Source organism: Mollisia scopiformis (genome assembly GCF_001500285.1).
Source record: "Mollisia scopiformis unplaced genomic scaffold LY89scaffold_2, whole genome shotgun sequence".
NCBI lineage: Eukaryota > Fungi > Ascomycota > Leotiomycetes > Helotiales > Mollisiaceae > Mollisia > Mollisia scopiformis.
In genome coordinates, this window is record NW_017263582.1 from 523,298 (window position 1) to 536,158 (window position 12,861).

Genomic DNA, 12,861 nt, shown 5'->3' on the forward strand with positions numbered 1-12,861 from the left:
GCGTTCGGAGGTGTTCTGTCTATGGGTCTATGTTCTACTTAGACATTCTAAAGCCATTGCTGCAAAAGGTAGATGTCTTGGTTGATGAAGCATGGGACTTGACCAGTTCTTCTATTCAACATTGTGTCTTGTTGTTTCATATCTAAAGAATGAAATAAGCCGCAGAATAAAACAGGCCCTGGAAAGCTGCTTTCGACTTGAAAGCATTCAAGACGCACCACACAGGGGAGCAAAGCCAAGACCTTTAGTATATACAAACGTCACTCTTCTCAATCGCAGCAACCTCGCTCTATTCTTACCCATAACCACACCTCCTCAATCGCTCCCCCACCAAAATCTCAAAGCTAAAGTCAAGCTCATACGCGATCTCACCACTCCCATTCAAAGCAAAGCCTTCCAACCTCCCATCTGCGGTTTCTCAATCCCTAAATGCTGGGCAACCTGCCCGAGATGATCCACACCCCAAAAGGCTTCCGTCTCGCCATTTGAATTTGTAGCCATGAACCACGGAAGCCCAAACGCTCCATCCTTGAAGGCTAGATCGCTGTTCTTGGCCAGTAATTCCTTGCCTTCTTTTGGGACCATCGCTAAGACTATATCTCAGGTTAGCTTTATCCCTTTCTTCCTCAAGCTCTCATTCCACATCCAACTCAGAGAGGTATAGAAAACGAAAGATCAAAGACATACTCTTCTCAGTCTCCTCCTTCCCCACAACCTCAGTCAAAACCTCAGCCAAAACATCCTTCTCAAAAGTCCTCCGATGCTCCACCCAATACGCCTCAAACAGCCTATCCAAACACCTAATCAACATCCCCTGCCCCTCCTTCCCCGGATGCAGAAGCGTCAGCGCACACATCCCTCTCATGATCGTCAGCGTCATCGGCGGGAAATTGGGCGGGATATCCTTTTTCATCGGGACGTTGAAGGCTTTCGCCCAGCGGAGACGCTCGGTGCCGATCCACGTGCCTTTGTCTGTTCTCTTGATTTCAGCACTGTCAATCTAATTGATTGGAGGGGGTTCAAATAGTGTTGAGAGACAGAACAAGACAAAAAAAAGTAAAGAAGAGAGAAAAAGGTAGAAACATACTCTTGATACTAATCGGCGTCGGATTCCCACACGCTTTCATAACTCCTCCTAAGAAGATAGGCACATACTCAATCTCACATTTCGAGAAAACAGGATCGTGCTATTATCCTCTCTATCAGCTTCCATTTCATCCTTTGCCTGCCTCTTCAACCACCAACCCGCAACCTCCCAAACACGACCGTACAAATGTTGTACAATCCCAAAGTACATTTCCACATTCCCAGCTCCTCAATCAATTGAGAAAGAACACAACTCACCCTCAAGATCCAATAAGCCTCATACCCAAACGGACTAACCGTATCCACATAAAGCTTGATCTTCGGTACCGCCGACATGTCTTCGTCGGCCCAATGATTGATCGTTTGCCGTTTGCCGTTTGGCGTGAAATGTCGTGATCGGGGTTGATTGATTACCTTTTACTGCAGAGATAAGATGCAGGAACCTGGGATGTGAAGTGATAGTAATCAAGTTTTTGATCTGATGCTGATGCTTATGCTTGTGGTGATGATCCACGGAAGCGTGTGGGGTATTCAGCCGAGGCAAACTGTCGCTCCAACGTCATGTCACGCGGGGTCGTGAAGCGAGGAGTTTCGCATGAGAAAAGGGGAGCGTTTGGGTAGGTTTATGATAATCATTCGGAAAATCGTTGCAATCAATCAAATGGGTCGAAATGGAGACAAGGTCTTGGTAATTTTAAATCTGTATTGGACGGTCTCTAGGTATGGGTATCATAGGTCTATCTTTAATCGCCATACTCCTTGCTGTAATGCATCATCCCACAATCTTACAATCTTCCATTTGACCACTCATCGTTGATAAGTGGTTCATCGAATCAAACACGCAAATCACTGTACCCCCAGCCTAAAAGCTCCCCTATGCCTTCTTGCCAATGTCTTTTCGACCAATCTTTGCAACCTTCATGTTTGGAAGTACATTGTTTCTGCCAGGCTTTCGCCCAACCTCAATCACAATGAATCTGATGAAGTCCGGACTTCCCCAGTAGCTGCTATGCGCACTAAGCATATTGATATATTGTATCTCCAATGGTCCACCTCCCGAGGTCAAGACCCAGTCCACTTGTCCGCAGTCATTCACGAGATAGAACTTCTTCTCTGCAATCTCTTCCCGTGTAAAGTCGTGGACTTCCATCTCGAGTTGAGAAGGGAGGCGCGTCACAGCTCCAGGCTTCTGAACCTGGCCGATGGCGAGATCCTGAGGGGTTGCAACTCCAGGAGTCATCGATCGAACCGCATTGCCGATGGACTCAAAGAAGCCAGTCGTGGCACTAGGTACCTGCGCATGCTTGAGACTCGCCGCGTACTGTGGATCGACTGTCGCATTAAGCCTGTATGCAATAGGATCGTTGACATGCATAATGTTGTAGATATTGTCAACTGCCAAGCAGCCAAAAGTACCAGCTTCACCAACAATAGCCTTGTCTACATCATCGTGGCCATCTGCTCCAGGTTTGCCTTGAGCTTTTCGGGGAATCAGCCTTCCCTTGTCCAACAACAAGAAGAAACCAGCGGGACTGCCGCAAAGGAAAAGATTGGTCGTGTTGAAATCGAAATGCTTCACGTTGATCTTCTTGGAATGTGGGTCAATCTTGGGAACCACAGTGGGCTGCTTGCTTAGGATCTCAAGTGCCATTGCACTGCCAAGAGAGTGGGCAATCACATGAACCCGACCTTCCACCTGAAACTCGGGATTGTTCTTGCACCATAGTTGATACACGCGATTGGCCTCGGAAATAGCGGCTCGGATCATCTTTGGCTTGTGATGGGACATATAAAAAGGGATATCCAACATCACATCTGAGATGATGCTGCGAACTGCCGGAATTGAGCTGGGCGTGATGTCTTTCAAGTTGAAATCTGGAGTCTCGACCTCTTTGTCTCCGTCCTTCTTCGGACCACCATCCTCGAAAGACAGATTTGATCGCCAATTGATCGGAAGGACCATAACACCACCAAGTTCCGGTCGAAGTGCTTTATGAACAGCATCATTGGCAAGTTCGGCGTTGATAGAGCGCCTGAACCCATTGATAGCATGTGTGAAATGGAAACTTTCCATGCGCTCGGAAAGCTTCTGTCCAATGCCATGTATGACTAAGACCAGATCAGTGACTTTTTGTCGATGCTCCTGTGCCTTGCAGGCTTCACAAGCAGTTCCTTTGCTAACATCTGCGTCACCAGCCACAGGAGCATTCTGTTCTACTTTTGAGGTCGTGCCAGTCTTCTTCGTAGGGTGGAGTTTGTCCCACAGTTTCCAATCAAAACCTCGAACCACATGAATGCCAACAGTGACACCCTTTCTGATCTTGGCCAGCGGCTTTCGGCCATAGTACGCAGAAGGCTGTAGTGTTGGCTTGAGGATGAAAGCGTTTTGGGCGTCCTTGTAGATGACTTGAGCAGACGAATACTTCTTCGTGACTGTCTTTGCTTCGGTAGGCTTTTTCTCAGGCTCATCGGGATCTATGGACCCTTCTGCAGCAGCTTCTCCTTGGAAGCACTTTGCGGCACAATAAGGATCGGTGTAGAGAATATGCTCAGGCGTTTTGCGCGACTTGCCTTGGTGTTCGACCTCTTTGGGCCAGAGGCGGTGGACAATCTTCTCCTCGCCAATGGCTCCGACTTCGATTGCACTGCTGAGCTCATCACACCATGTCTGAGACCACGGTCTGAGCTCACAATATCCGAGTTCCAGCTGATTTGCCACAGGGGGCTCAACAGGATACATAGTGTCTTTGTAGAACCAAGTACCACGAGTGACAGCAGCAATGTCATGGACTGGCGACCAATAAATTGGCTTCATCTGCAAAGTAGGCAAGGTGACCATATGCAGTCTCGAAACTCCGACAGGTACCTCGCCCTGAGATTTATTGTTCTTATGGGCTTTGCATCCGGAGACTTGGACAGTCTCGGAATCTGTCGACTCGCGTTGGTGGCGTTTCTTGGAATTACCAGCGTGAGTGCTTGGTTCTCCCTCAGCCATTATGTCCGTCTCCATGTCCTCCGCAGCGGACGTTTCAGGACTTCGCGATGCCAATTTCACAAAGGGTTGACCAGTCGTTCCGGTATCTGCTTGAGCAGGAAGGTTCTCCGCGTTAGGCTCCGGAATCTGCACCTCAGAGCTTAGATTGCCTGTCTTTCTCAGCTTTCCCTTCATGACCCCTCTGCTGTCGTGACCGTCAAGCGTGCCAACCTCGTCCATAGAATCATCATCAGCGGCGTCACCTTGAGCTTCTCCAACTTCGGCCCAAGGTGACTTCTTGTTCTGCTTAGACTTGTCTTTTCGAACTTGTGATGTCTCGGTACCCGATCGTTGATTTGAAGCGGGACTGGAATCAGTCGTACCCTCGTTCGTGATGCAAGGTGCATGGTCAGATTTGGTGCCTTTCTCAAACTCCGCACAGCATGCTGCGATTCCAGAGTCCATGGAAACATGGTGAGGGTCCTCGCAATTTGGATTGTACGGGTTTCCTTGTGATCCAGAGGCTTCGACTTCTGAAGCAGCACCTTCTCCTTGAGAAGTGTTTGATGATTTGCCTTTTCGCGATGCTTTTGAACGTTTCTCCTTTCTGTCTTGCTTCTTGGAGTAACTTGCTTCACCATCTTGGCCCACAACCTCTTCTCCGTCGCCAGTTTCGTGACCCTCACTCAGCTCAGCGCAGTATGCGTTGCTCGGATGACATTCTGGATCCGCCGTTGAGTGTTGGTTGCCTGTGTCGTTAGAAGTACTGGCAGCAGCAGCTTTGGTATCTTCATCCGCATCTTTGGTTGGCGAAGACTTCTTCGCGGATGACGTGCCTACGCCTGCAGAGGTGCTAACTCCGGAGTGGCCTTTCTTGTCCTTCTCAGGCTCGCTCGAAGCAGCCGTAGATGAGATGACATTTGCACCCACGCCTACAAGCTTGGCTGAGCCGGCTGCTCCTGAGTGTGCGGCATCCTTTATGCTTCTTCCCACGTCTGCCGTCACTGTAGTACCGGCGGCAACTGCTGCATTCCCACTTGCAACAGCTTTCCGTGAAGGAGACTGAGACTTGCGCCTGAACAGAGACTTTTTGTCCTTTCCCAATGTGACACTAACCCAAGCATCCTCGAGGGCCTTATTATCATATGCCGAGAATGGACGAGGTGGATGGTTGGCAGATTTGGCATCGGCGCCGGTAGGAATAGGAATGACAGAAAGAGGATCGTCGATCGGTTGAGGAGAAGAGTAGAAATAATGTGCTTTGAGTGCTGGTATCTCTTCATCACCCTTCGAACCGGTGAAAGCCACAGATGGACCAAGGTTGCAGGTAGGCCCGTACGTATGGGCGAGTCGAGACATTGTGTACTGCGAGAGTCAATCAGTTGCTAGCATGTGATACAAGGAAGGAAATCGTACATAGTACTATAAAGACTGGCAATTCAGAAGAGAAGGAATGCAGGAACGACTCTGCCCGGCAGAGCCGCCTGCAGCTTGAAGCAATAAATACAGAAGAGAATATGCGGTGTACTGATAATTCGGGATAGAAGATAATCTTCTGAGAAGAGCGGGACGCGGGAGAGACAGAGGATGTGGAAGTCGGCGAGGTTGTGTGATGGAGGGTGGAGGAAGAAGAACGAGTTCCGCAGAGATTCACAAGAGGAAGTCTCGCTGCCTCGAGCCAGATGGCAGGAGCGACGGAGGTCGAAGAGAATTCGTGTTTATTCATGAGGCAACCGCGATACATAATCCTGGCACGTTCTGTTTTTCGCGATGACGTTCCCTGGCCGCCACCAAAGAGCATCACATGCACATGACAGGTCAAATACTGCATTGTAGTTTTGTAATCTCTCATCGCAAGTTTCACACGACCTTATTGCACAGTCCAGACACACTTCAGATGTAATATTTGAGCTTTCAGATCTTGATATATTCGTAGTATGAGCTCTCCTCATCCCATCATCTTCTTGAGCTCTTGGTGAACAGTGTACTTACTTCCCCTTGTACCTGATTCGCATTTGTCTCACGTACCACCACGAATGGAAGTACCTTATTTACGCCAATAATTTCACTTCATTGGCAGTGGTTTTGGAATTTTATGTTTTTCATTAGACTACTGTACAACATCGGCAAGATGCCAATTCACATAGAACACGTTTCTCTCCTTTCCAAATCAAATCTGGAAATCACAAGGGTATCATGAGAACGCCCACGACTCCTAGCAGAACACCAATTGACAACAAAAAGCAGAAGCTCATGAATGTCGCATTACTGGAAGAGGTCCAGAAGTTCGCCACAGAACCATTGTTGAAAGAGGAAACACAATATTGGGAATGGGGAATACAGAAAGGAGAATGATCTCTCAGCGCGAGTACGAAGTATGCCAGGTCTTTTCAGTGAAAAAAAGATCTGATGCTCTTCGAAAGAGTGGAGAGTCGTCGAAATATGCAGGAACGAAGGAAATCTAGTCGTACAATATGAGCGAACAAGTGGATGGTCGAGATGTAGAGATTCCAAGTGTAGGCGGCGAAAGAGAGATGGTTCGATTGCGAAGAGATCAAACGGAGAGCCATATGCTTCTAGACGTCCTTGAATTCTCAGTTGAATTCTCAGTTGAATCCTCTGTAAGTATCTGGGACAAGCTTCAAGCCTCCATAAGGGTCATCCATGGATTCGCGAATAGAAGGGCCATCAGACGATTCAGCAGAATTGCTGTGCCAAGTTCTCTCACGACCCATCGGTACATCCTGAGTGCTATCACGCTCTTTCTTCAGACGAGCAAGTCGCATTCTTTCATTGGCAGTGGCTCGAATCTGCTGAAGTCTGGTCAGAAGCGGGTCGCGAGCACCAAGAAGCTCCAAGATCGACTCGATGTCGAAGAGTAATTTCAAGATGATCGTATCGGCGTCACAGAAGGTACGAATGGACATCTGACTCGCAACAAGCTTCCAGCTATAGAGCATCGAATTGATCCGAACGCTATCGCCAGCTCTCTCACCATGAAAGCGGAAGTTTTGTTGGTTGATGGCAACGAGATCGCGCTGTGTGCTCTGATCGTACATGAATTCAATGACGGTGGGACGTCCTCGAGCCTTCCAAGCGTCAACGGTCTTCTTGATCGAGTCAACGGCCATGCGACCTTGGCTAAATTGGTTCATGAGGAAGCTGTTTGCGGTATGAACGAGCATGAGCTCGACTTCCATGAGGATTCTTGCTTGCTCTGGAGGCCCAAGGGATACCGATAAGACTGAGATCTTCGCTGGCGTGTCGTTACTATTTCGACCGCGACCGATAGGACTGAGATCAGCCTTTTCGGCCTGAAGCACTGTTAGTTCAAGACACAGTAGGTCCAGATCTTATATGAACTTACGAATTCTCCTAGCTTTGTCTTCAGCTTTCCCATCATACTCATCTTTTCCTTGCCACTAGCAGCAGCAGCCTTCTGGTTCTGACGAATATTCTCAGGTGCCTCCGCCGGTGAGCGTCCAAGCCAACCATGTTCACCAAACATCTTCTTCATGGGCGATCGAGAACGCTTCTTTGGAGAACGGGTAAGATCTGGGGAGTCAAGACTGACTTCGTCGTGCTCGACAACATCACGTAATGTCTTCGTTGGAGATCTGGGGCCATAGCGGCTTGTCGTTGAAGGAGAAGCACCGTAGTGATCAGCCACATCCCGAGATGGTGTACGAAATGGAGATTCTGGACGGGGCTCTCTCATATAGCTTTGAATATGATCATTGGACGTACGTACGCGAAGAGGGGATTCTGGACGCGATTCTCTGAGATAGCTTTGGATATGTTCGTTGGCAGTAGGTGCACGGAAAGGAGACTCCGATCGCAGTTCTCCGAAATATCTCTGATTATTTGCAGGAACAGGTGTACGATCTTCTTCACACGAGCGTCCACGGCGTTCTTCACGGGGAGGAGAGCGGCCGCGCCGAATTGGAGTTGTTGGATCAACGATCTCACCAAAACGAGCAGCGAGGTCAGGGCTTGCGCTTCTCTGGTATTGCACCTTGAACACAGCTGGAGAAGACACATTCGGGGACGATTCGCATCTTTGAAGACCGCGCGCGCCTGGCTTGGACGACAATGGCACCATAGGCGTCGGCTTTCGACCGTTGTAGATTGCATTGCCAGTTGATGGAGACTTCTTCAAATAGAAGACCTGTGGGCTTGGCGCCAATTCGGAGTCGTGCGGATACGAAATGAAATCCGTGAACGTGGTTTGGTGCGAATGATGACGGGCAGGAAGAGGGGTATCAGGTTCAAATTGATAAGGATTCGAGGAGATCTTGACCTGGCCAAGCCTGTATATTGTTAGCGACTGTTGAAACGCGCTGGAAAGATTTACTTACGCGTCTAGATTGCCTCTGTTACAGTTGGCCTGTGGAGCAGCAGTTGGAGCAGCCATGGCTTGCGAATCGATTGGGACAAAGTTGCCAATGATGTCAGTTGAACCCGAAATGTAGTGACCTTTGAAGCTGGACAGAGTTGAGCGCGCTGTTTCCTCTGTGGAAGGACGACTGCCAGACGCGTCGGATAGATAATGTCCTCTGTAGCTGTAGCTGGAGAGCGGTGATGGTCTACCAGAAGTCGCGTCGCTATGTTGACGAATATGAGCAGCCTCGCGACGTCGAACGGAATCAGCAACAGGGGAATCGCCGGTATTGCGCATAGAGGAAGTTCTAGGAGGGAAGATTGTGGATTGCTTGTGTGGACTGGTATCGCTCAATTGTTGTTGACTTTCTGCAATGCGAACTTGCTTCGATTGTTTGTTGATGCGGAGAGGTGGTGGATTTGCTGAATTGGACGAGGAAGCAGATTTTCGATTTGCATCCATTTTAGAGTTCGTGGTGTTGACATTCGAGCAAATGGTTATCTCGTAACCATTGTCTTGCGAGATGGTATTGTGGTTGTGGTTACCATTGTCAACATTGGCGAGAGGTGAGCAAAATTCGCCAAAACCTGCAAAATCTCCAAAATCTCCAAAATCATCAGATGCGCCATCAAGTCCCATTCGCTTTTCCCGCCACTGCAAAACACGGGAAATATTATTGGGATTTTCCTGTCCGCCTCCAGCTCTATCTCCGGATCTAGTAGTGCCAATTCTTGCTACGTTTCGAAGACCTCTGGTTGGAGTATCTGGCTCCTGAGTTCGTACTGGTTGAATCTCTAGTCTTCCATTGGGATTTCCCTGCACGTCTCCGGCTCTAGCGCTACCAATTCTTGCTACATTTCGAAGCCCTCTCGTGGGAGTATCTGGCACCTGATTTCGTACTGGCTGAATCTCTAGAATCCCATTGCGAGCGACTCTTCTTGTCCGTGGTATCAGTAGATGTGCCCTAGGTGACTTGTGACTCGGTCCTCTCGCAGAAAACGACCCAGGGGGGATCTCCACCCGTGCACTTGCCACCGTAGCTCCCGTGAAAGGGTCTTCCGAAATCGAGAAGGTTGTATTGCCTCGGGGTTCAAACACTCCGCGAGGAATCGAAGGGACCACGTACGGACCAAACCGTGTGCTCGCCACAGGAGCCGTCTCCTCTCCAGCTTCTGATCCGACGGGGGAAGCATCGTACATGCTGTCAAAGTCTGCTGGTCGTGACCGAGGAGTTGTGCGTGCAGGCGGGGCCGGGACTCGAGCTGTAACTGAAGTCGGACTCCATTGGATAACTGACGCTGTCTCAGTTACCCAAGTGGCTCCACTGCTTGTACTGGTTCTCCTGTCTCGAGAATAGGACGGAGATTTGAATTTGGCAGGAGTGCCGGTTGGGGTATATGTTTCAATACCCCTGGTGTTGACCGACACCTCCTGTCTCCAAGTTTCAATTGCTGAAGATCCTGCTTTTCTAGGATCTCCAGACTTTCTGGATTCTCTCGGAGCTGGAGTGGCTGGGCTGGTGACAGACAAGCTGCTGCTGCTCCAACTCGGACTCCTGGTTGGTGAATCAACTCGTGATTCCTCGTCCGTCTTCCTACTCCATGGCAGCCACTTCTTCCATGACCTAGATTGTGAACCACCAACGTTGTCCGTCTTGAACAGAGAGCTTAATCGACCCATGTTGTCGGAGTTGCTCCAGGTGTTTGTCTCTGGTCTGGGTGTTCCTGGGTCGTAGGTTGTACGGGGAAGAATAAAGAGCTCAGCGCTGTCGTCTTGATCTGTGCTTTGTGGATGGCTTTGGAGGTATGTTGTACGCGGCAAACACAAAAGGTGGCGAGAATTGAGATCTTGATTGCCCAAGAGATGAGAATCTGGAATGGTATTTGGCAAGGGTATCCTCAAAGAGCTAGAGTCCGAAGGGACTTCTTGAAGTGAGTTTTGTGGTTGACTTTCGACCAGGGAATGTCGGAAAAGATCTTCCAAAGAGCCAGAATCCGAAGCGACTTCTTGAAGTGCGTGTTGTCGTTGACTTTCGACTAGGGAATGTCGAAATTGACCTTCCAAAGAGCCAGAATCTAGAGCGACTTCTTGGAGTGAGTTTTGGAGGTGACTTTCGACCAGGGAACGTCGGAAAAGATCTTCCAAAGAGCCAGAGTCCGAACGGAGATGACGACGCTGATTGAGACCTTCCTTTGAGGCCTCTTCACGAACAGATCTACTATCAGTAGTCGACGTCTTTTCTTCGTTAAGTAGCTCGTTTCGAAAGTCATCGAGTGAAGGATGTGACTGCGCTGAGTGCCAGTTTGATGGGCCCTCGCTAGTTCCACGACTTCCGAGTTGCCAATTGCGGGTGATATTGACTGCCAAATTGCCTTTGCGTCTGTTGTTACCCCTTGTATGGTAGGAAAGGTCGCTCTGGGTCTCGTACGGAGTGTCATGTGCGACGATAGATGCTAGACTGGGTTCACTCTCATACCAGCCTTCCATACTCTTATTGCCCCAAGCGAAATCCAATCCCGAGTCATGGAATAGAGACGTGGTCAAGGGAGCATTGTAGCGGTCCGCATAAAACTGGAAGAACCTTTGGCATAGTCGGCCAGTCACTCTCTCCTCACCATCAGATAATTCATTCATCTCTCGTCTTGCTTGTTGCCATAATCGATTAAGCGTTTTTGTCTCTTCTTCGTTCAGAGTCCATTGACGCGATCCATTCAATACTTCTATCGGCAACGACTGTCCAGGAGGAACAAGACGATATTTTCTAGCGAAGTTTGCATTGGGTATCTCGACCTCAGAGGGCCAGTGCATTTCCTCGAGATGTTTTTGAAAGTCGAAAGGAGGTGTGGCATTTTCGGCTCGGAATATTTCTCTGATGTATTTCTGGAAGTTCAGTTCATCCTCCTCGACTTCTTGAGTTGATTGGCTTTGGGCGGAAGCAGGACCTGAGCGAGCCGCTTTCCGAAGATAGTCGACAAGATCTTTCAAGAAGCCACAATTAGATTGCACAGCCAGCTGTGTATGTTCTCTCGTGACCAGGTTCTCGGATTTTGGAGGGATTGATGTCTTTGAAGTGTTGTAGATCAGTGCTCCAGGGCTAAGCTGTCCCTCAGAAGCTGTGTTGTTTGTAACAGGTGTATGCACGTATCTCATGCTCTGGATCCTGCCGCCTCTGCCGAATTGAGGATCATCTAGCATTTTTTGTACTTCTTCTTGAGTCGGAGCTTGTCATGAAGTCAGCATAATTCTATCAAAGCAAAGTTCTACTCGCACGTCGATCTGCCATGGTTGCTGTTGTTCAAGGGGAGCCTTACCGGACAATATCCTTGGTTTCTTGCCCTTTCTAGAGACGTAGGAAGTGTATTCGATAGCTCGAGCATGATCACCGCGTGTCTCAAGCAGACGAGTTGGACTTGGTGAGAGACGAGATGCGCGAGAATTGGTGGTCCTGTTGCCATGTTCTGTTTGTGGGGAAGTCAAAAGTCTGTGCTCGATTGCCCTCTGTGTTGGCACAACTGGACGATTGATCGTCCTCGTAGGAGGAGTATGGGGCAGTTCGAGGACTTCCTATAAAGCATGTCAGCTATGAAATGTAGCTACTAGATACTCGAACTGGTGCGGGTAGAGTGACAATGAAGTAGAGTCCCTTACATTTCTCCGTCGGTAAGCATACTTCCAACGCTGGAAAAGCGCTTCTGGGAATGGGGGAATCCCATCGAGCTCTATCAGCTCTTCCAGGACACCAGTTGCCAGGTGTCCGTTCTCATCGCCGAACGCAAGTTGCAGGTGTGTGTGCAAGAAGTAAAGACCGTCTTGATATCCGAAGTTTCGTGGTATCCAGTCTAGAGTGCGAATGATATAGTTTCGGCACTCTTAATGACCATCAATCATCAGAACCAATAGCTCTAGGGCAGAAAACTTACTATCTTCGTCCCACTCGGCTTGCTGAGCTTGACCCGGGACATTCATCGCAGGTCGCGCCTCTCAAAGAGGTCCAGTATTCGACGAAGGAGACGAAAAAGATCCGACTGGTGACTGGTTTCTCTTCAAAGGCGAGTCTTGTCTCTGAAAGGACGCTGAAGAGTATGTCGAGGGTGAAGCAGTCGAGTATGAGTCTAATTACCTATCGATAAGATCGGTTTTCCCAGCCGTGTCTAAACGTGATATCTTTGCTTTCGTAGCGTCCTCCTTGAGGCCGGTTATCGGCCGCATGGACCGCATGTTGCTGTGTTCGATAAGACAAAAAGATCTTGCACTTGGACGTCAGCTTATGTCGAATATCATCACTGAAATAATAAGTTACAATTCCTTCAAAGCCAGGCTCAGAGCAAGTCGCCGACAAGGCTTCAGCAAGCAAGCAAGTAAGATGTCAGCACACAAAGAGATGTAATTGAGCAAGCTACAAGAGAAAGGAGAGCGGAAG

The 12,861-nt window shown here is 49.0% G+C and overlaps 3 protein-coding genes across 3 annotated transcripts; all 3 read right to left on the reverse strand.

Moving 5' to 3' along the window:
• Positions 1-93: 93 nt before the first annotated feature.
• On the reverse strand, positions 94-1,594 carry LY89DRAFT_679918 (2-hydroxychromene-2-carboxylate isomerase-like protein). The gene is made up of 4 exons (XM_018213969.1): positions 1,345-1,594; positions 1,088-1,187; positions 688-972; positions 94-593 (listed from the first exon to the last, which is right to left on the reverse strand). The coding sequence occupies exons 1-4, from the start codon at positions 1,420-1,422 to the stop codon at positions 382-384; spliced, it is 675 nt and encodes a 224-aa protein (XP_018077466.1). The 5' UTR covers positions 1,423-1,594; the 3' UTR covers positions 94-381.
• Positions 1,595-1,773: 179 nt separating this feature from the next.
• LY89DRAFT_605829 (uncharacterized protein) lies at positions 1,774-5,800 on the reverse strand. Its single transcript, XM_018210405.1, has 2 exons — positions 5,477-5,800; positions 1,774-5,425 (listed from the first exon to the last, which is right to left on the reverse strand). The coding sequence occupies exon 2, from the start codon at positions 5,417-5,419 to the stop codon at positions 1,961-1,963; it is 3,459 nt and encodes a 1,152-aa protein (XP_018077467.1). The 5' UTR covers positions 5,420-5,425; positions 5,477-5,800; the 3' UTR covers positions 1,774-1,960.
• Positions 5,801-6,339: 539 nt separating this feature from the next.
• On the reverse strand, positions 6,340-12,572 carry LY89DRAFT_167594 (uncharacterized protein). The gene is made up of 6 exons (XM_018205547.1): positions 12,362-12,572; positions 12,090-12,310; positions 11,753-12,005; positions 8,419-11,662; positions 7,428-8,370; positions 6,340-7,374 (listed from the first exon to the last, which is right to left on the reverse strand). The coding sequence occupies exons 1-6, from the start codon at positions 12,405-12,407 to the stop codon at positions 6,667-6,669; spliced, it is 5,415 nt and encodes a 1,804-aa protein (XP_018077468.1). The 5' UTR covers positions 12,408-12,572; the 3' UTR covers positions 6,340-6,666.
• Positions 12,573-12,861: the final 289 nt, after the last annotated feature.